The sequence below is a fragment of the Temnothorax nylanderi genome, unplaced genomic scaffold (assembly GCF_030848795.1).
Source record: "Temnothorax nylanderi isolate EJ_2023f unplaced genomic scaffold, tnyl_v1.0 TNYL_tig0073_pilon, whole genome shotgun sequence".
In the NCBI taxonomy this organism is placed as follows: domain Eukaryota; kingdom Metazoa; phylum Arthropoda; class Insecta; order Hymenoptera; family Formicidae; genus Temnothorax; species Temnothorax nylanderi.
The window spans coordinates 397,162-417,839 of record NW_027249135.1 but is presented as its reverse complement, the minus strand read 5'-3'; the positions used below and the strand labels follow the sequence as shown (position 1 = coordinate 417,839).

The 20,678-nt window shown below is 43.1% G+C and overlaps 1 protein-coding gene across 1 annotated transcript in view; it reads right to left on the bottom strand.

Annotated features, from left to right (window-relative positions):
* Window positions 1-19,799, bottom strand: part of Dnr1 (defense repressor 1) — a 147,199-nt gene extending 127,400 nt beyond the window's left edge. Inside the window, exon 1 of the mRNA XM_071709016.1 lies at window positions 19,050-19,799. Coding sequence (XP_071565117.1) covers window positions 19,050-19,136 — 87 coding nt within the window. The 5' untranslated portion in view covers window positions 19,137-19,799. The remainder of the gene's footprint in view (window positions 1-19,049) is intronic.
* Window positions 19,800-20,678: the final 879 nt, after the last annotated feature.

The following is a 20,678-nucleotide window of genomic DNA, read 5'->3' as shown; positions in this document are numbered from 1 at the left end:
TTTCGTCTGCGTATTGACGTTATGAATACGAGACCAGAAAATAATAATAATAAAAAGGACTAAATCTTCCAAAAGAAAAACAACTTTATATATTCTTTTTTTCCTCTTAAAATTAGTCGTCGGGCTTGACAATAACTTCGATCGCCCGACCCGTTTTCGTGAAAAAATTTTGGCGACTATTCGCACGAATGGTCGGACAGCTAAACGAAAAACGTTAATTCCCCTCGTGACAAATTCCCGACGAAGCCTTCGCAACGGCTCGACGCGACGCGACGGTGGCGAATTCTCGCCCGAGTTTCATCGAATACGAATTGCACCGCACCTATGAATTTTTTATGAAGCTTCGTCAGGGTGCTACGTCAACAAACAGTGACGCGCGGGAATGATTTTGCTCGGTGGACTGTGGACGGAAGATTAATCGACCGATTTTTGCGGCAGACCGCATTGCTATGCGCTCCTTTTTATAGTGCATACATCGCGCATTGAAATGCCACTACCCGCATCGAGTTGAAACTAAAAAAAGCCGGCCTCAATCAAAATGGGACGAGACTCGTCTCGTCATCGACGTCATCTTGGAGATTCTATAATCCTCGTACAACTGGTATTTACAAAATCTGGATCGGGGAGGAGAAGTGTTCGTTAGCGCGACAAGTAGCTTATCGGTGGTTCGTGTAATCCGGCAGTTTACAGTGCATCGTAATCGTGTGGTTTATCGCTGGTTAGACTAATAGTACAGTTTATCGGAAAACCAAGTAATCGTAGAATTTATCGTACGCACGTCGTGCCCAACAGTTTATCGGTCCAAGAGTCGTTGTGGCGTACCTGAATGGACACTCCCTAAATATGAATCAGTGAATAGTCACTTTACACTGATATCAGTGACTATTCACTGATTCAGATTTAGAGAGCACAAAGCGCGAAATATACTCCGATAAGAGCAGATAAAAAACCTTACAGGATTTTGGTAATTTATTACAAATAAGGACTATCGTTTCCTTGTACGCGTCCTACCAATTTTTTATTATCATTGGAGTGTTGCTACTTTTCATTTGTAGCCCTTTACAGGCAAAAGTTCATTAATGAAATTTCAGGCTGGCTTCTCATATGCTGCAATAAAATATTTTAATTTATTGCCTGCTTTACTTTCAAATTAATTGTTTCCCACTTTCCACCAAATTATTATTTCTCACTTTTAAATCGATATTTGATATAATGCCTATCTTACTTATATATGTATAATATTTCATTTCACTTGCACTTCGATAAAATTATTATTATTGATCCTCGATAAGAAATATAAACTTCGATTTTTGTGAGCGGAAAAGAGGGAACAATATCTCGAATGCAGACTGAACGCGCAAGGTGAATCGAGATGCCACTTTCGGGAACTATCCGACAATAAATGGTCACAAACATGTTGAACGGCTAATTCACGGAGCTGAGATACGGTCAAGAGAAGGCAGGAACGCCGCGGTAGCCGTATAGGTTATTCAACGATCTCTTCATTTCCGGCTGCCAGGCCTGCCCCGATTTAATGCATTTCGTCCAATTTCCGCCACCGCCGTTAAAAATCCAATCGTTGCTGGCATTCTATCCGACTAGTGACCCAGATATCGTTGCTTTTCCGCGCCGTCGTACAAGTCACGTCCGAGTTGTGTCGCTCGCGAAGAGGACAGGGTCGAACGGACAAAACTCATGAGTAGAGCGTACGCACGTGAAAAATTGCAAAGTCAAATACGAAACTCATTATAATAGAACCATCGATTGCGTACTCGCGTAAGAGTTACGCATACACGATTATAATTTTCATTTCGTAGTCGGCGTTTGGAGTGCTAGAAGAACTTAAGCCATTACCGCTGTGCTCGAAGCTCGCGAAAAAAAAAGAGAGCTTCTGCAGCTCATCGATTTTCCACATCTCGATTATTCTCCAAGCTAATAACTGGGTCACTGAAATTTATGTCGCAAAGTACTGCCATTAGATCCAACTCTCCACTTCGCCATTATTCTTAATGCGAAATCTTCCACTCCACAGAATAGGACGCGAAAGTCCTTGTGGCGCAACGAGACTGACGCATCGGCGACTGCATCGGTGGCGCATCGTGGGCGATTTTTCGTTTACGTTTCGTTCGCTTATACATACATCCGTGACCTACAAGCAAACTGATCACTTGGGCATTCAATCTGCCGAACGAACAATCCCCGTCCAATTCTGCGGACAATTTCGACGTACCAACACCGAAGCTTATCGACTTCGTCGATCCTATTCTCTCATTCGCTTGCTTCATTCGGTTTTTTCCGTTATTAATAACTGATAGATTGCGAACGATTTAATTCGGTACAATTAATGGAATAATAATAGACAGAGAAAATAATGCATTTTCTTACACAAAATGCACATCGAAGATTTAAAAAAATAATTATAAACTTTTAACAGACAGAAATACAGATATATAAAAATACCCTTTGGCAATAAATTGCACTTGTAAAGTATGATTATTGGAAGCATTATATAAAATGATTAATTAAAACGTATTTCGATTACATTTACAAAAGCATATACGTACGATTCATTGTGCGTTTGACCTGTTCTATGAAATAAATGAACGAGGTTTTCGCCTTGTTAACAAATTACAATAACATATTTAAAATCTTATAACCGCAGATCTGCGAAATAACATCGAAAGAGATCAACATTCCGCGGAGCCATCTTGTATAAGATATTGCTCTGAGAATCGTAAAAGCGGGATATATCCTGCGAGAATAGCTATGTGTTTCTGGGTTTATATGAATGCGTATGGCAGCGGAAAGATGTTAACGCGAGAGACACCGCGCCGGCTAGTATTTCAAAGTCGAATTTACACGGTTTTACCCTTTTCACGTTTACACCAGGCAAATCACCCAAAATAAAAAAGATTAAATTGTAAATTGCAAATAGTCTTTCTACAGGAAAAGTCGTTCACTTTGTATAATAAAACAAACGCATTAGAATTGGTAATAAAAATTAAAATCTGGAGAATTGTAGAGTTTGTAAATGGATTGTGGATATACATGTATGAAACTCTGCACTTAGCTACATTGGATATCCAATGTGGTTTACTTGTTATAATACTTGCAACGCGTCATTTCCTATGCTGACTTATCCGATCCTATATACTATATATATATTCGCTTCGAATGACATCTGAGATGATGGATATAGTTTGCCATGGTCTCATCCTGTATCATCATAACACACGCGCTGCCGAAGTCGTAGCAAATTCGAGGACGTTCGTCTCCGCGCGTTTCATCTCGTCGATATCAGGAATCCGATCGTTCAGCGATGTCCTTCGAGAACGTATCCCTCTCGAGTATGCCTCGATATACACGTCCTTTCCTACGTACGTGGCATTTCGCCGCTCCCGCTCGTCGAATTCCCGTAATATCGCGCGACGAGATTCCGAAACTCCACGCAAGTCAAATTTGACCCGATAAACGAAAACGACGTGACGTAAATCTGTTGACGAAATTTCGACTGATTACGCGCTCGATGTGATTGCCAAACTAGCCGATTTAATTGGTCACAATGCGGTATTTTAATGCGCGCTTTAGCGCGCTCGATTATTATTTCCCGCTAGTGCACGGCTTAATTGATAATAAATTACACTGTAACACACAGTCGCCCGTGTTGACGCAACTGCTATTTCAATTACAAAATATTCAGCCGCGCGCGCAAACAACTTTGTAAGAGTGAAAATACGTTTCTTCAGCTTTACAGTCCTGTTCCAAAGTGCGAAGAGACTTCGCAGTTTTTCACTTCGCGTCCTGTACTTTGTCCTCATAATTCTGCACCCGGTTTGCAAATGCAAGATGGAATATGCAAACTGGAAAGGAAGAGTAAACGGAACTCTTCAACGAATCTCAACGAAACTTTTCTCCTACTATAATTCCAACTTTACAAAACGTCAAGCTATCCATCGCGCGACGAGACTTTCTGAATTTTCTCGCAACCGCGTTCTGCGACGACAAGACGGTGTCGGTATTTGGTTGACTATTCAAAATTTGTTAGATATATAACAGTTTTCTTTTACCAAAAATTGACGACGCTTATCTCTCACTCGAAAAATACCAAGTAAAAAGTTAAAAAATTAGAAAGTAATATAATATTATATCTAGTCCATTTTTTTGTAATCTATCCAAACATTAATTAATACACTTTCGCCTTTGGTTTCTTTCTGCGGTAAAATAGAAACGTCGTGCTCACAGAGGCCGAAAGACTCTAGTTACGCCACTGTCAAAACTTTCTCGAGCAATTTCGCGCGTAATGGTGCACTTATCGATGAGTCAACGGTTACCTCGCGATCAATCCCCACCATGGCTTTTCCTTAATTACGGTGAAACTCGAGGTAAGAACGGGCGAACGTTTTCGCGAATATCATTCCAGCGTAAACGCGACTTTTCTTTCGCGTATTTTCCTTAATTGACGATTAGAAAGTCGACGCGGGATGCTTCCATTTCATCCACCTACGAGCTCCCATTTCGACGATGTTCGTAAATTCACGTGCAGAACATCGCGTAGTAATGACAGGCCATTTGGCTGTCCTAATGACATTCAATCGCATTCGGCGAAGAGCTTTATTACACGCCACCGCGCCTAACGACGTAATCATACGTCGTACAATCGCATGTCGTGATTGACGATGGAAACAAACGGAGGGAACGAAAGAACTCGATCGCAAATCCGGCGGTGCCGGTGGCGCAAAATAACACATTCTGATTTTGCGGTATCGCGCCGCCACACGCGTTACGCCAATTAGCAATATTGATTCGTAACGTATGCGAAAATTTAATTGGCGATACTGGCGATTAGCGGGTTACAGTCATCAATTAGGTTGAGTTTAGGCTTGATTACGTACGTCACTAATTAATCTGTCAATTGCGGGGGAAGTTTCGCATCGGCAACTTCCGTAACTACGTTCAAAATTGAGAGAGTGGTTAACGATGTTAACCGCGGCACCGCGGCTGTAACGTCAGTCATGGCGTTAAGCAGTATAAACGATATCGTTTATAAAATATTAATCGATTATTAATCTATATTTTCAATGTGGTTTTCTATATGCGTTCGCTTATCGTAACATATTTTTACACGTTTATCCTCTCATCGATTTATTTCCTTGAGCCGTGACAAAAAACCCGATCGCACGATAACGCAGACTCGTTGTTAACATCGCGTAGTCATCTCGCGTGACGCGCGATAATCGATTTAGCGGTTTCAATCAACCAAAAAAAAAAGCTTTCAACGACCGAGCAGTCGCTGGCAACGAGATGGAAACGACACGGCGGGGAAGAAACCACGACGCGAAGCGAAGCGATTACGCGATTGTACAAGAGATAGTTAAAAAACAATCATCGAACCAACCCGCGAGATCTCGTTTCGCGCGATAATGCCGATCCATCTATCTCGCGACAACTCGTGCGTGATGAGACAATGGGAACCGCGATCAGGACAGAGAAGTGGATAGGAGAGAAAGAGAGGGATGGCAGGCTGATGGCTTTTCCATGCGTGTGCTAACGCGAAGTGGCCGGACGGAGCGCGAAATGAACTTTGGAAAACGGGAGATGGTCCGCTCCGGTTGATGCGCAGAGCGGGAAAAGGAGAAATACGGAACAGTCCAGCAATTTTCCGATGTAATAACAGGCCCTTGTTCGCGCGCAGAACGCCCGGGACTGGAGAAACCCCGAGATATTGCTTTATTCAGCGCGGTGAACGCCAGTGAGAGTTGCAAAGAGGCTTTGTTACTCGGCCGCTTCTTTACCCGTCCGCCACTCACGAAAGCCGAGGGGAGAACGAAGGGATGTATCGTGTTTAACCCCGGCATAACGGGAACCGGGGCGAAAACTAGCGACGACGATATCTAATATACAGGGCACAAGAGACATATTGAACGTACCGCTACCGTGTGTCTGTTTTCTGCGGGTTATTGGAAACATGCTTCGCACGAGATATCAATTCTTTTGGTAGAGCTCGGATCCGTCACGAGTACCATGTGCGGAATCAATAAAATAAAATTGCTTCGAAGCAAATAGCTCGAGGCATAATAAAAAGGTGACTACGTCGCATTGTATATTATACGCGTGAAATGTAACACGAATGTAATGTAAAATATATTATTTCCCGTACATCCGAGTGAACAAGACGTATGCCTCACTTTGATTTTGACACGACACTAATAAAAAAAGCGTAAGTATCGTGCATGAAATCGCGAGCCTAATCACATCCTTTCGCGTAAATCCTCTCGGAAAAAATAAACGCCGTCTGCATTTATCGCGCGGCGAAGCCATCGCGGAAGGCAATAAAACGGCGCGGAAATGAAGATATCAGGCATAATAAAAGCCTCGGGTAGAGAGAACGGGAAGCTCGTTATTTAATAAGGTCGACGAAAATGAGAATATGATTGTCCAGCCGGGGAGGAACGCGTAATTGCAGTCGATAAAAGATGCAACAAAACGCGGCGTTTCGCGGGAGCTCGTTTGGTATCTAACGATATCAAGAGGCGCCTTTTTGTCCCTGTGCGCAAGTACGAGATATCACCAACAATGTATCACGATGCGCTCTCCATTCAGCTTCCTCATTTGCATATAGCGCACACGAATGTCGCGCACTGCGTCGCAACGCGGGCGTCTAACATATTGATATCTCGAAACTGGGACAACGGGTTACTTAAAGTTCGGACTTTTAAAGCTGGAAAACTTCAAATGTGCTAAGTTAAATTAAACCAAATTAAATTAAAGAACTACTTCCGTGAAGCACGAAATATCTGTCCGCGATGATACGTATTTATCTTTTCATTCGTTGCAAATTCTATTTTTATACTACGGGATATTTGTATTTTCTATTTTTTTTACCGCGCGATATTGCCCAAACCGTTACGCTCGCGACTCCAATAGAAAAGACATGCCGTTATTTATCCTTAATTCATTACATACAAGCTTTACCACCAACATCTTTCTATCCCAAACGGATTGAGCGACAATGGGAAATTAAGGGGGTGGTTGTATCCTACCGTAGGAACCTGTGAGTAGGGAAGACGGCCCCTCGTGCCTGTTTTCAATTTCGAATCGGATATCGGTGAAGAGGGTCACGATGAATTCTCGGCTACACGGTATTTTTTTCTCGGATAGAAAATCCCCCGGGAGGATGAGTGAAGTGAGGGGGAAAGGGACGCTTCACGGAAGATGACGGCGGAAACAAATCTCGCGGGACCGCAATGGCTATAAAACAATCGATGAGGTAGTTCCGGAGCGCGGATACGACCGTCGCTAAAAGTTTTAAAACCCACGGAGGAGGCATTTAAGGGGCGTCGGGCGCCTCGGTGATGAACAGCCCTGGTGCCAGATCGAGCGCCTCCAACGACAACGACGACGACGAGGACGACGAACGTGATCCTCCGTTTTTCCGCTTCCCCCGTTTTCCACGGCGTCGATTACCTTTGAGACTCGGTCGCGCGTAAACACGTCCTCGTCAAGCAGACGGCGTCTTAATTTCTTTACGACTGCAAAATTGCTGCCATGGTCCAATTATACGGATGGTGGACCTTAACGATGTTATAGCAGTCGAGAACTGCTCCGTGAATGCGCGATGAACAGACAGAGACGTGCGAGACGCGGAGCGAACGAGCAAATTGCTATCCGATCGTTGAAGAGGAAAGTATCGCGACATCATTTATTATATGCGCCTTCAAGAGACCTTGTTTACAATCTTTGAGCAATGATCTTACTTTACAATCTACCTAAATTTGTACATGGTCTATACAACCTTACTTTAATAAAGAAAGGAAAATGTAAGAACATAAAAATAAAGAGAAAGAGAGAGAGAGAGATATCTACAAAAATATTATTCCACCCAATCTCATGAGAATTTCGTGCAAATACATTCTCGCCCTCATTTAGAATTCAGTTCGCGAATTTCTCGCCACAGTTGCACTGGTATACGTATGCAAGGACGAGCACGCAGCTAACCCACGTAACGTAATTGCGTACGCGCAGAGTCGTCAGGGACGAGGTTAAAGAAAAATCGTCGCGAAGTTACCCAGGACTTGCCCGGGAGTCGGCGTAAAGTTCTTAATTAATCCTATTAATTAGATACACCGTTGTCGCAGCACCTGACGACGCTTGAGACTCGACGAAAACTCGCGCGTTGCATAAACTTATCGCGTACGGGTTATGAAGGCAGGGTCATCAGCCGAATTTATACGTTACCCTTTTCGAGAGAACGTCTTTAGTTAATCATCCAAAGTGAAGGGGGGAAAAAGGCAAGTCGTACGCGCAATGTTTTCGCGAAATAATTATTCAGTCAAGTGACCCTGATACTGCGCTGTTTTCGAAGATCAAACGGGGAGCTTTGAAAGCGAGTTGTGTAAATAATGTATCGTGACGTATCGCAAAGATCAATTTTACATTTAGACGAGGTGCAATTTATTGGATCAGTTAGAGAGATTGATGTTGTTTGTAGAGAGTAGTAAATCGCGTAAATTTTCTTCAAGAGTGTACACGCGAGTCTACTTCAGTATGTCAAGAGGTACGAGATGTCAAGAGAAGGACTTGGCGAAAACTCACTGAGAAATATGCGTAACGCTGACAGTTTATGTGCTAGTAAAGCGATTAAAAACTGCGCGCGATAAACGGAAATTGCGCTCAACCCCCGGGGAGTTGCTAACCGCTTACATTGGATTACGTATCGAGCAAATTCCCTAGAAGGCAGCATAGTTCTTTTAATATTCACTTAGATCACAAAGTTCCGAGACCCAGAAAAAATATATAACGTCTATCCTATTCAAAAAGTAATTACAGAATACCTTAAATGACCTGATAGTTCGACAACTTCATTATCTCTCGCGGCTAATTAAGTGACAAATAATTTGCGAAATATAATTTGTCTCTCGAAGGTCTTTCATCTTTTTTTTCTTCGAGCACATTTGACAATATTTACATTTCTCGAGTCTGAAGGTTTAACTTTTTATCGGTAAATTTGAAAGTTTTAGTTTAAACAAGATAATTTTTAAAGGTAATAATTTTTAAAGGTAAAGCTAGTAGAGTATTTTCAGTATTATTTATCCAGGAATTTTAAAAAGAAACTGCTTCCAAGAATATATTCGGAGCGCGAAGAAAGTATACGCAACAAGCGAGACACATTAAAAGTTTCGTGTATTACGAGCATTCACGTCCTTGAATCATGCGAGAATACTTGTAATCGTGGCGAGACTGTTTCTTTCGCTTTTAGTACTTATAGTTTTATTCATCCTTCACATTCGAATAAAGCTGACGAACAGAGCTACATCATCGACGAAATATGGGTGAGATCGAAAAGTAGCGTCTTTGCTCTACTACATCCAGCCATCCCACGGGACAGATAGGAATAGGAAGTCGCGTCGCGGAGCATAGAGAAAGCCCCCATTCGCCGGCAGAAGGATTTCCGCGAAACGCAATTAAGTAGCGTAATGAGATTCCTATGACACTGACGGCGTGGCGGTGGCTTTTCAGCGCGTGCCCGAAAACAACGCGGGGCGCGACTGCGACGGTGGTTCCACGTGAAATTCGGAAATGGCTCAAGTTAAATGAGCATTTCCGCCGACCGCGAGAAGAAGATCGGATGTCGTCCGTACGCCTAATTAAACTTCCGACCCCCTTTGGGCTTTCGGTAACGAGACTCGGCGCGGCTTCGCTAACGGCTTCGGCGGCGTCGCGCGAGATAAGGGGAGAGCACGCATGGCCGGATCAGTGAGCGAGATATGGACGAGGATTTACAGTGGCCGGTGGCACATCCGGAAACCGAAATCAACCCGCCGTTCGGGCAGGTGTTGCAACACTTGCAACAGACGAGAGCATCACGCGAAGTCACGCGACGAGAGAAAAGAAAGGAAAACGACTTCCAAGGCACAAACTGTGATGCACCATTTTCGAGTATGAAAGAAATCAAATATACGTTTTTACGCTAGATTTCTATTTTAAATACAGAACAATGATATCAAAACAATATTCCTTATACATCGTTGATTTGTAATTTTCTGCGTGTAGTTAAATATACGGGGAGAAAGAGTAACGAATCCGTCCCACGGGGCAAATATTCTCCGGCAGTCTAGCTTCAGCTAGCTCCATAATGCTCCATAGCTGCCGTTCTGCCAGCATTAGACCGGTACAATTAAAATTTACGCGATTTAATCCAAGTGCCGTCCCGCACGCTCGCCTCTCTCTCTTTCTCTCTCTTTCGTATGCACGTATGTGCACACGTGTTCCTAACAATCTCGCGGTTGCATACACGCGCTTCGCACCGATGGCAGGTAGCTCTGTACGAAACGGAAACGGAGCACTTAGGGCAAATATTAATGCTGTCATTTGCATTTTAAACGAACTGCGGCACGACGCCGTGCTGCCGCGGAGATTTTCAACCGCTCCAAGAAACCGTCCGAGGAAAGAACATACACGACAAGAGAGAGAAAAAGAAAAGAGAAGAAGAGAGATAGAGAGAGACCGTCGTCCACCCTATTCTCCGCGTATTTGCATATCCACGTTATTTCGCGAGATTAACTTTTATCTTTTGCTGGCAAGAGAGCCCGCCGGACGGCCGCAACCAGGGGAGAGAGAATCGACGGCGATCCTCCTCGGAAGTTGTTGATCGTAAGACTTTTACTTTACGCCAGACGCGCCGTAGAAACTGATTGCAAAAGTGCGATAAAGTTGCCGGTACAGTCTCGGTGCCACCAGAAAAAGGTAAATCGCGGACTTCGCGGCGATCTTCCGGGAACGAAGAGTTAATTGAATTTCAAATTCTCCTTTGAGGGGAAAAAATTATAATGCCAGCCCTGTACTTTTAGAAGATATAACAAAAGTCTCGGTATACTTGGAAAGTGGAACGACAAATGTTCCATTCTGCGATATGGAAGGTAAAACAACGGTACCAAAGGTGATGCATGAGATTTGCGTGTAATTTCTGTGTTTCCAACATTAATAACTTGGCCGCGAGTTGAAATTCTCGCGAAGTTTACTTGAAATTTGCGGAGAAAGTTTTCTTCTATTTTCATCTATTTTACGTACCTGAAGTTTAATTCGGCGAAACCCCTCTATTTTCAGAATTAATTGACTCCGCAATTATATATCTACGATTTAAGCCCAAGAGGAGACACCAAATTAAATGTACATTACGTTACAATACGCTCTATATATTCTAATATGCGAGGTATTAATTCTTCTATTAGACTCCGATAATTCCTCGGACGATCGTTCAGGAAATAAATTATAAACAATATGGAGAATTATCAGTCTGGAGTGTCCCAAGGCGAGTGTAACGGAAAATACTACGTTATAAAACGCGGTACTTAGGCACGTTTCATTATTTACACGGGTGTTCACGATACCATCGTCCCGAGTTTATGCCATTCGGAAAGATCCATAAAGAGCGGAAGAATCGTATCTAGAATAAAGACGGCATTATACTTCGCGTGCGTGGCGGTACTCTCGCAAATACGCGAGCATTGCAAAAAGTTTAAGATTGTGATCCAGGTGAAAGAAAATATAGACGACTGTAAAGTTAGTAGAATTCTACGGAACACGTTCACTGCATTTATCCCATTTATTGGCACTGCGCTCGGTGGTAAACGTAATCGTATAATTTCGAGTTTCACTCGTTTCGCGAAGTTTTATTCCGCTGGTAACGTCCTTTGCGGCAACTCGCGAACTCCACGAAATTCGTCAAGAGTTTTAACGATCTAACGGCACTTCTTTAATCACTCCATTTTTATACGAGCGACAATGTCAAACTCTCTCGCAGCGATATCGATTTAGTCATGCGATCGAACGGACTTCCGAAACAGTCATTTCGTCAATTTATCGCATGACGAAAAGGAATAGAAAAAAAATACGACGGACAGCAGATGCTTCCGGCGATGGAAATCAGAATCGGCCAATCGCACGAACCGAATGGCGTCATAAAATTTCATGTGCCACGGCGAGAGGATCCTCTTACGCATACGAAAAGGTCTTCGATCGGATATCGTATATTTTCCGCGGGTTGCCAAAGTGACTTCGAATGGAGCTCGGAAAAGTATTTAAATTCTTCGCGACGCGTGTTCAGGAATTCGAAGTCTCTTTCGGATGGAAAATCGCTGATTAAGAATTTGTACACGAATTCCTTCGGTTTGCTTCTCCGATACGAAGTGAAAGGAAGCGCGGTAGATTCAAGATACGTTATACAGTATCATGGCATCCAAGTTTAATATCTCTCTTGAGCAGAGCTCAGGTTATTTTTCCGAAAGACAGGGAAACAAAACACTTGGGAAAGTCCATAAGAGACGACTGAAATTCAGGTCCGACTCGCTCAAGCTGTTATCTCCTAGACCACCAGAGTCCTTTAAGTCAAGGAGCTTTATGGGAAAGTAACATTGATAATAAACAGTGCTGAGTTGCCTCCGGACGCTCTGTCCAAGCTCGTAAAAATAAAGAACGTATTAACAGCTTGAAATGTTCATTATCTCACGTGATATAAAGGTTCGTTTTTTTATTTATTCCCCAAATAAAAATTTATAGGAGTACGAATATATTTTTAAGTACTATGAAATGTGAAACGAGATTAATGACATTACTACTGTGATTATACACTCGTAAACTTTTACATAACGTTGAAGATTGTAAGAATAAACATGAGATAAGAGAAATATAATAATGTATAAAGTAATAACTTCTTTTATGTCAAAACATGTTTACGTGTATATCAATATATTACGACATTTACTTGAAAATGTCATGAATTGTGAAATCGTCGATAAATAAAATTCTAGATAAATAACGTGTATGTAGATTCTTGTAACGGCTGATGCCGCACGGCCCGATCACGCGTGGGCATCGTGTGTGAATTGTCGAACCGGGGGGAGATCGCCGAACCCGCGGTATCCGAGACCGCGGCGAGTTCAGTCGCACTAACAGCCGCCAAACCAATATATCGATTGCTCTAGGTTCGCCGAGTCACTAACGCTTACTTATCGTATTTATTGCATATATATTATAAATCAAACGTGGAATGCCTCCGAGAAAGGTCGAAATCCGAAGCGCATGAACAATACAATCCATTATTATAATATGACAAGTGCCCGCCGTTTGAGGTACGCGCGACCGGTGTGCGCATCGCGCTCAACGTTGTACTCCTATCATCAAAATAAATTATTATAGAGATAACTTTGCTAAATAAAAATAAAAAAGAAACGTATGAATAAAAATATTCAAATAACGATTATAGTGCCTTCAACCTTTTTGTAAGACATTTTAAAGGATTTCACATTTCTAAGTTACAAAGTAAAATCCTCGCGATTTTTATGAATAATAAGAAAATAAAAGCCAGAAGCGGCCTTTAATATTCTAGCTACGGATGCCTGGATTTCAAATATGAATGTATGCAAACGCGCACGTGTATCTCCGCCGGCGGATATTCAAATCGCACAATATTGAATGCAGATTCGGCAGAAGATTATATTATTATGATTCGATGGGATACACCTGCGCACTGTAGCCGATAAAACCAACCGTAGAAATTAGCGCGTCCTCCTTTCTTATTCGCTTAAAAAATACATAATACATACTCGAGAACAAAAGGCGCGCGCTTTATAATATCCTAGTTATTATAAAAAATATATGTGCGCTAATAAACAAATACGTAATCGTATTTGACGTATCTGCCTTTTACTTAACTTTAAATTAATTGTAGCATAATTTTTAATATTCCATAATTTAACATGTCAAAATTATGGACTATTATGATTATTCGACGATAAAACGTGCGTTGTGTATGCACACACAGATCGCATAACTGGCGATTTAAGATTATTCTTCGCCAAATCGAACACATGTGATTTATTATCATTGCAAAACGCATTAATAATTTTCATTCGATACGATCTAACTATCAATGCGACAATAAATAAATTATCGAATCGGTGACGGTCGATATAGTTATAAATCATCGATTAAAGTTATGATAAATTTTCGCATTGTATCATTACATTTTGTATGCAATTGAACGTAAATTTTGACCGATTGAGAGAGGAATTAACGCGAATCAATCGGAGTGACTGTCAGTCAAATATGATCAGACGAAAGCGGGATTCTCCGCGATGTCAGTTGGGACTGTAACAAATCGAACGTAAGGGGATGCGTCTCTCGCTTTGTCACGTACAAAGAGAGAGAGGAAGAGAGAGAGAGAGAGAGAGAGAGAGAGAGAGAGAGAGAGAACGCGCGCGATCCTGTGTCGTGCACGAGAGACTGGCAGGAGAGTTTAGATGTTCGCCCGCTCCTTTTACCGTTCATCTCGCATGACGCGAACAGAGCGGGAAATAGGCTCCTAGTAAACGCAAATTAGATCTCGAAAACGTCTGCCGTACACGCGCGCGCGTCGATCGGATTGACTCCGCGGGGCACAAAGACGACAGCAAATTGAATTCCCGGATTGAATTCCGGCCAATTTCGACCTAATTTCCATAGCGGCGCGACGACGCGCCGCTGCCTATAAGCCGATGGGAAAATTTCATGTGTCGTCTCGCGATCGCGCAGGTTTCTTTCTGAGTCGATACGTGCTTCATATGCTCCGCGCGACACGGGTATTTGCGATGAAATCGATATAACGAAAGCAGAGTATTGTCGATATCGCAATAGGGAAGCTCCACAAGGCGATATAAAAGCCTTCATATATAACATACATATGAATATGTACAGTAACCTAAGAAACTGCTTGAATAGGATGGAACGAACGTATCGTACGAAACGGTAAGAATGGTATTGATCGAAGACAAATTTTTCTGTCCAGTAGTAGGATAGAATTCGGAGAGAAAGAGGAAGTCGCTCAATCCTCAATTCACCATTAATAACAAAGGGATGTCCCATGAAATATATTTATTACACACAAGCGCGCGATCTTCTTAGTTACATAATAAATGCGCTTGGCACAATAAAAAAAAAACTTGAGCTTGCATCTTATTTCGTAAGAATCGTAAGCAACGTAACGTGATCGGAGCCGCGATTTGCTGATTGCGCGCGGGAAACGCGTACGTACGAGAATCTTGCAGGTAGAGAACCTAATAAAGCGATGGTCAGTGAAATTGCGACCTAGTTAGGCTGCCTGACCCACTTGGGCGCATCGTAATCGTCGTCGGCGCACGATACGGATTGATATTAGAGGTAAACACATCACGCCGCCGGAAGTCTCCCATTGCATCCTTGTTTGCCCAGAGCACACTGGTCGAGTTTAGTTTGCAGCCCTTCAACAAAGGTTGTGCGAATGTCGGGAGTTTTGGCGCACGGCGGTGCAATTTCGTTTGATGAGCGCGCGTAGTTAAAGTTCCATGCCATTTGTGTAACGTGTAATTACTCGTATCGCCGGGACTCCTTTCGCGTTTATTAAAATCGCACGCGTTCTCCATGGGAAACCGCGGATTAACAATTCGGGCAGTAATTATCCAGCAGTCGACTGAGCAATCACAGTTAACGGCAACGGAGTCGCAATTAATTGCAATACCCGACGAATCGCATCACGCATCACGCCGATCACGCGGAGTGTGTACCTGCGTATCAGGAGAGCACCTTTCCGAACGGAGAACAAGCGCGTAACGAACGACTGTACACGGAGAAGCCCGGAGATTTATTTTCGGTCCATCCCAACCTTCGAGGCTATTTTCGACGCGCATGATAACCGGTTCCTCCTCCGAGCGACACGTACACGATAAACGTGAGTGTAGAGTGGTCGACGGGTCACGGATCACGGATGCTGGAAAGCAGACTAGCATAAGCGATTCGTAGCTAATCCAAAATAATCTAATCCAGAGAACGAAATCATCACAACAAAAATAAATCATACAATGTTCAAGCTTATCAATACGAAACGGCATTGATTATACTTTTATCAGTAGCAGATTACGATATCCAAGCACAAATGTCAATAAGTCGTGAATAAAGATTACTCTTCTATAAATATCGAGTATAAATAAAAATATTTTATAAGTATTTTTAAATATTAAATATACAAATAATTGAGAACAATACAGATAATTAAAACCAATGCAGATTTTCTGTTTCATATTGGTCACGCAACCTTCTTTGTGTCGATAACAACTTGTAGATCGTGAAGGACATCGAGTTATTTGTAACGTCCCAGCTCTTATACATATATGTGCTCTCGTATATGTTTCATTTTTAAATAGAACCGCACCGGCGAAAAAAAATGAGAATTGATTCTCGGAGAAAAATCCTGGAGATGGTCGCGGGGTGACACCGGGTCGGAGATAAATTGAATACGATCGTTCTGATATCCTCCGTTACCATCTCTCTCCCTTCCCGCTGCCACAGTCTCAAGCGCAACTTATAGGAATGATAATGCAGCGAGCATAAGGAGTGTGTAATAGAAACCAAATGAGTTGCCGTCCGAGCGACGCTCCTACGCTCACAATCAGACGCATTTCGTGAAGGAAAGGATATTTTTATGAGGACCCGGTTAGAAGAAATGCAATGTCTCTAAGAGAAGGGCGAGCTAGCGCTATCTAATTCCGCTCATAGGGCAAAATTTAAAACTCTCCTACAAATCTAACGCAAAATACGATCACGCGGACGAAAATTTGCATTTCCTCTAAATATTTCGTGCTTTCCCGTATATACCTGAGTTTTGCACTAACAATAAATGGCTCGTCTTTCAGGTCTATTCCACGGTAAATAAATTCGAAAAAAAACTCACGCAATGGGAGACTTTTCGCAGTGTAAGGTTACAAAAATACATTTCGAAGAGCCTTTTCGAAGAGCTTTTTCAAAGAGCCTTTCCAAAGCTCCTTCCTGAAATCCGAAGAGCCGTTTAACGACACTGCCGTGACAAACGAGATTTTCAGATCACGTCGACCTTGTGTCTTCACGACATCTGTTGCGCACGTGAAAGCTAGGACCTAGGCCAAGAACTCTCGCGTAATACAAAACGCACATTAACCCATTAAGGGTCCTGAACAGATGAACACAAAGACGCCCCTCGATACAAGCTATATGTCTCGCGGTCGTCTTTATAATAAATCAAACGCTTACTAAAACGTCGTCTAGATCTGCTCACGTCTTATACCTGCTAGTATAGATATTAGACATGTCGAAACAAAAATTATAGAAATAGACGCTGAATTGAGTAATAAATCTAGTTTGTTCCTAATATATCGTGGAAATGTTACTTAACGCATGAATCAGTATCAGCGTTCCGGACGCTTCGAGATAAGGTAACGTTTGTTTTCGTCGGTTATCAAGACTGGAGGACTTTTAAACAAATTTATCGCTTATCGTTGCGAATCTCCGTAAACATAGAATGGATATACCCACGATCGACCTTTGAACAGAAACAAGGCGAGACAAGGCAACGTCCAATAAATTTCCATAGCTGGACAAACTGGATCGTTTTCTGAATTTTTCTTAAAACCAGTTTGAGTTCAGCCTAATCGACGGCATCCTCGATAGACAGGAATCATTTTTATTGGAAAATGCAATCGTATACAAAGCTTCCCAGATTAACGAGCGAAAAACAACCAATACAAATCGGTAAAAACAACCGCGAATTACGCGACATTACTCCGAGATTGCATCCGTGTATAAGAGAGACAAAAAAGGTATCGGATCGCGACTATCGCGAGGCGAGCGAAAGAAAGAAGTTTCTTGGTATCGAAACCGAGAACGCCCGCGGCGTCTAAACTTTGCCGGTATACGCGAAACTTTCCTCGGTAGAGATCGACGATCGGGATCGCTATCAACGCGACTCGCTCGAGCGCGAATTCGCGGAAATCATTGAAAGGATTTGACGACTTACAAATCTACGTGCCGAAGGACGGAGGTAGCGCCGAAAATCGCGATCTCATTTAACTTTTAACCCGATCTTTGAGCCGGCGCGGCGGCCGGCGCGGCGGTCTTCGTCGTCGAGAGGGGGATTGTCGTCATTCCCGTCATTGTGCCTCGCGCACACCGCACTTACGTTCTCGTATGAAATCATGAGTATCGCCGCGCTTCGAGGCGTTGTTGCGCAACACGAGGACACGCTCTCTTCGAGCTGCAAAACGCGTACAATTGTCCCGAATCGCGCCTGGAAGTGCTCCAGACGAGGAGTTTGCAGTAGTTTGCACGATGAATCATTCAGGGGTCGACAAGAACGGGGGAACGATTCGACTTCACACACTCCTCTCTCTCTCTCTCTCCGATGGATTTTGATTAATCGTAATTTGATGCTACACAAACGGGACAATACGACTCTCCTTCCTCTCAAAAAAGGAAACGAGGTCAAACTTGACGAATTGCTAATATAACGTTCTGTCATTCTGGGACTTTTGACTCCCGAAATACATTAAATGTTATCTCGTACGAGATAAAAATAGCTATATCTCTTATTTTGTTTTATCAAAATTTATCATTATCCTAATAAAATTATTTATTATAAGTACTTTATCAGAATAAATCATTATTATCTTGTATTACGCTCGATCTGAAATACAGGATGATCGATTTCAACGAAAAACGCAAACTTATGAAATCAAATATTTCCATAAATATAATTAGGCTAAATCATTACCGTATAATTTATTAACGACTGACGTCAAATCCAAGACGACCCGAGACGGTCGACTTGAACCGAAAAAGCAAATGTGTGAAGGCAAATATTTCCTCGTGGACATAATCTCGGAGGGAATTTGGAGTCCGTTAACACGAAGCGTATATGGATTGTTGATATATGTAACTTGCACGTTAAGATAAGCGTTTCGTATTTGCGTCTAGCGGCGAATTTGATTTACCCAGCACGAATATTGCACGGCGTAAACACGGAGGCCGCGCGGGCGAGAATAAGCGAAAATTAGCCACACTTATTCGGTGCTTACCGTTAAATTCGATTTGCGCGAACGTTCGTTCTTTATAAAATTTGAAACGGACTGCCCGCGCCCGGCGCTATGTTCACACTGTGTACGTACATACGTGCGTCGCGATTCGCGATACCAATATCTCATTGTCAACGAGAATAAAAGCGCACCACTTACCTTTTCGAGACACTCCTGGCCGATGGCCTTCGGGTCGACCTGCACCTCGAGGATGACGGAGTTGGCCTGGCTGACGAGGCACCACATCTTCGCGGTCGTTCCTCCCTCGACGACCTTCGAATCCCCGTCGAACTAATTCCTCGCCGTTGCGTTGCCCGGCGTTGCGAGTTGCGACTCTCCTCCTCACAAGAACCAATATTATTCACTTTTATCGCGACGCGCGTTCACGACGTTTACGTTTACGACGTTTGCGACGAGAACGACGAAGGCGAAGGTGACGGTGACGGTGACAACGAGGATAACGACAATGACAGTGACGACAGAGACGACGATAACGACGGTCTCTCTTCCTCCGGATACGCGGCTGGTCGGCGACCGGTCGTGCCCGGCGGTACGTTCTTTGTCATAACAAAACTTCAAAAGCCACGTACGTGCACAGCTGTCACTGCGACGGGCTCGCGCGGCGCTACGACTACGTGCGACGTCAACTGCGTCAACAACGTGCTCGCTCTCGTACCGGAGTAACCGGAGGCCGAACGCGCCTCGTCGGCTTCCATTTCTCGGCGCGGAATGGCACACGCACACGCACTAACCGCTCTCGTCACCGCCGCCGCGCCGCGGGTCAGTTCGCGAAATCGAATCGCTTTCCGGCCGCTCGATCGAGTGGCGCTAGCACCGCGGTCCGATACTACGTCGGATTCGTCGGAACTGGAACACGGACGCACGCACACGCGAGCGGCACATTCGGGTATGCGGCGCGCCGAGCGAGTGGGGGAGAGTGGGGAGACTAACGTACAGCTGATCGTCCCCACCACCGCGCGCACGCGCGCGCGGATGACACCCCACCATCCCCCCGCCACTACTGTTGGCGTATGTACGCGCGAACTTTGGAACCGTTGTTTTATATTACAATTCACGTCAGGCTTCAGGGTGGAATTCTATTTGTAATTTTGTACTTTGGACGCGCAAAATCTATATATATAATGCATAATACATTGTTTCTTCAAATGTTTCTCGCACGCATGTTTATCGCCAGCAATATTCGCATTACGAAATAAAGAGAATTATAAATAGACAATTTTATTCTCAGAATTCTGACACGGATTTCGGATCGTCTAATAGTTAATACGAAGTTAGTTCAACGGAATATGTAGAATTCGATAATTTGTGACTTCAATTTAACACTCAATTTCATCACTTTGATTTCGCGCGATTATAAAATAACGAGAAAATATTATATATATAACAAATTTTATTACGATTTTATCAGATTGTCCGAAATTAATTTGATAATCCGTAGCAATCGTACGATTACTGTACTAAAAGAGGAATTAGCTTGAATTGAAAAGCAGCATGCATAAATGCTCGAATCATGAGGGAAGATTGCCGCATCAAATTTTCACGCACTGTCAATAATAATTGACAAGACCGATAACATGGTTATTGATCCAGGTTTAACAAACCTCTAAATATTTTGCGATTCTTTAAATATTCCGCTAATTGAAACTGCAAAATTCGGCGGAATTATTCAAAAGAATTATCTTACGCGCCGGGGAAACGAAACTTCCTACATAATCGAATAGAGTATATCGGCAGAATCTTTACCTACTTTCCACAATACGCATTGTA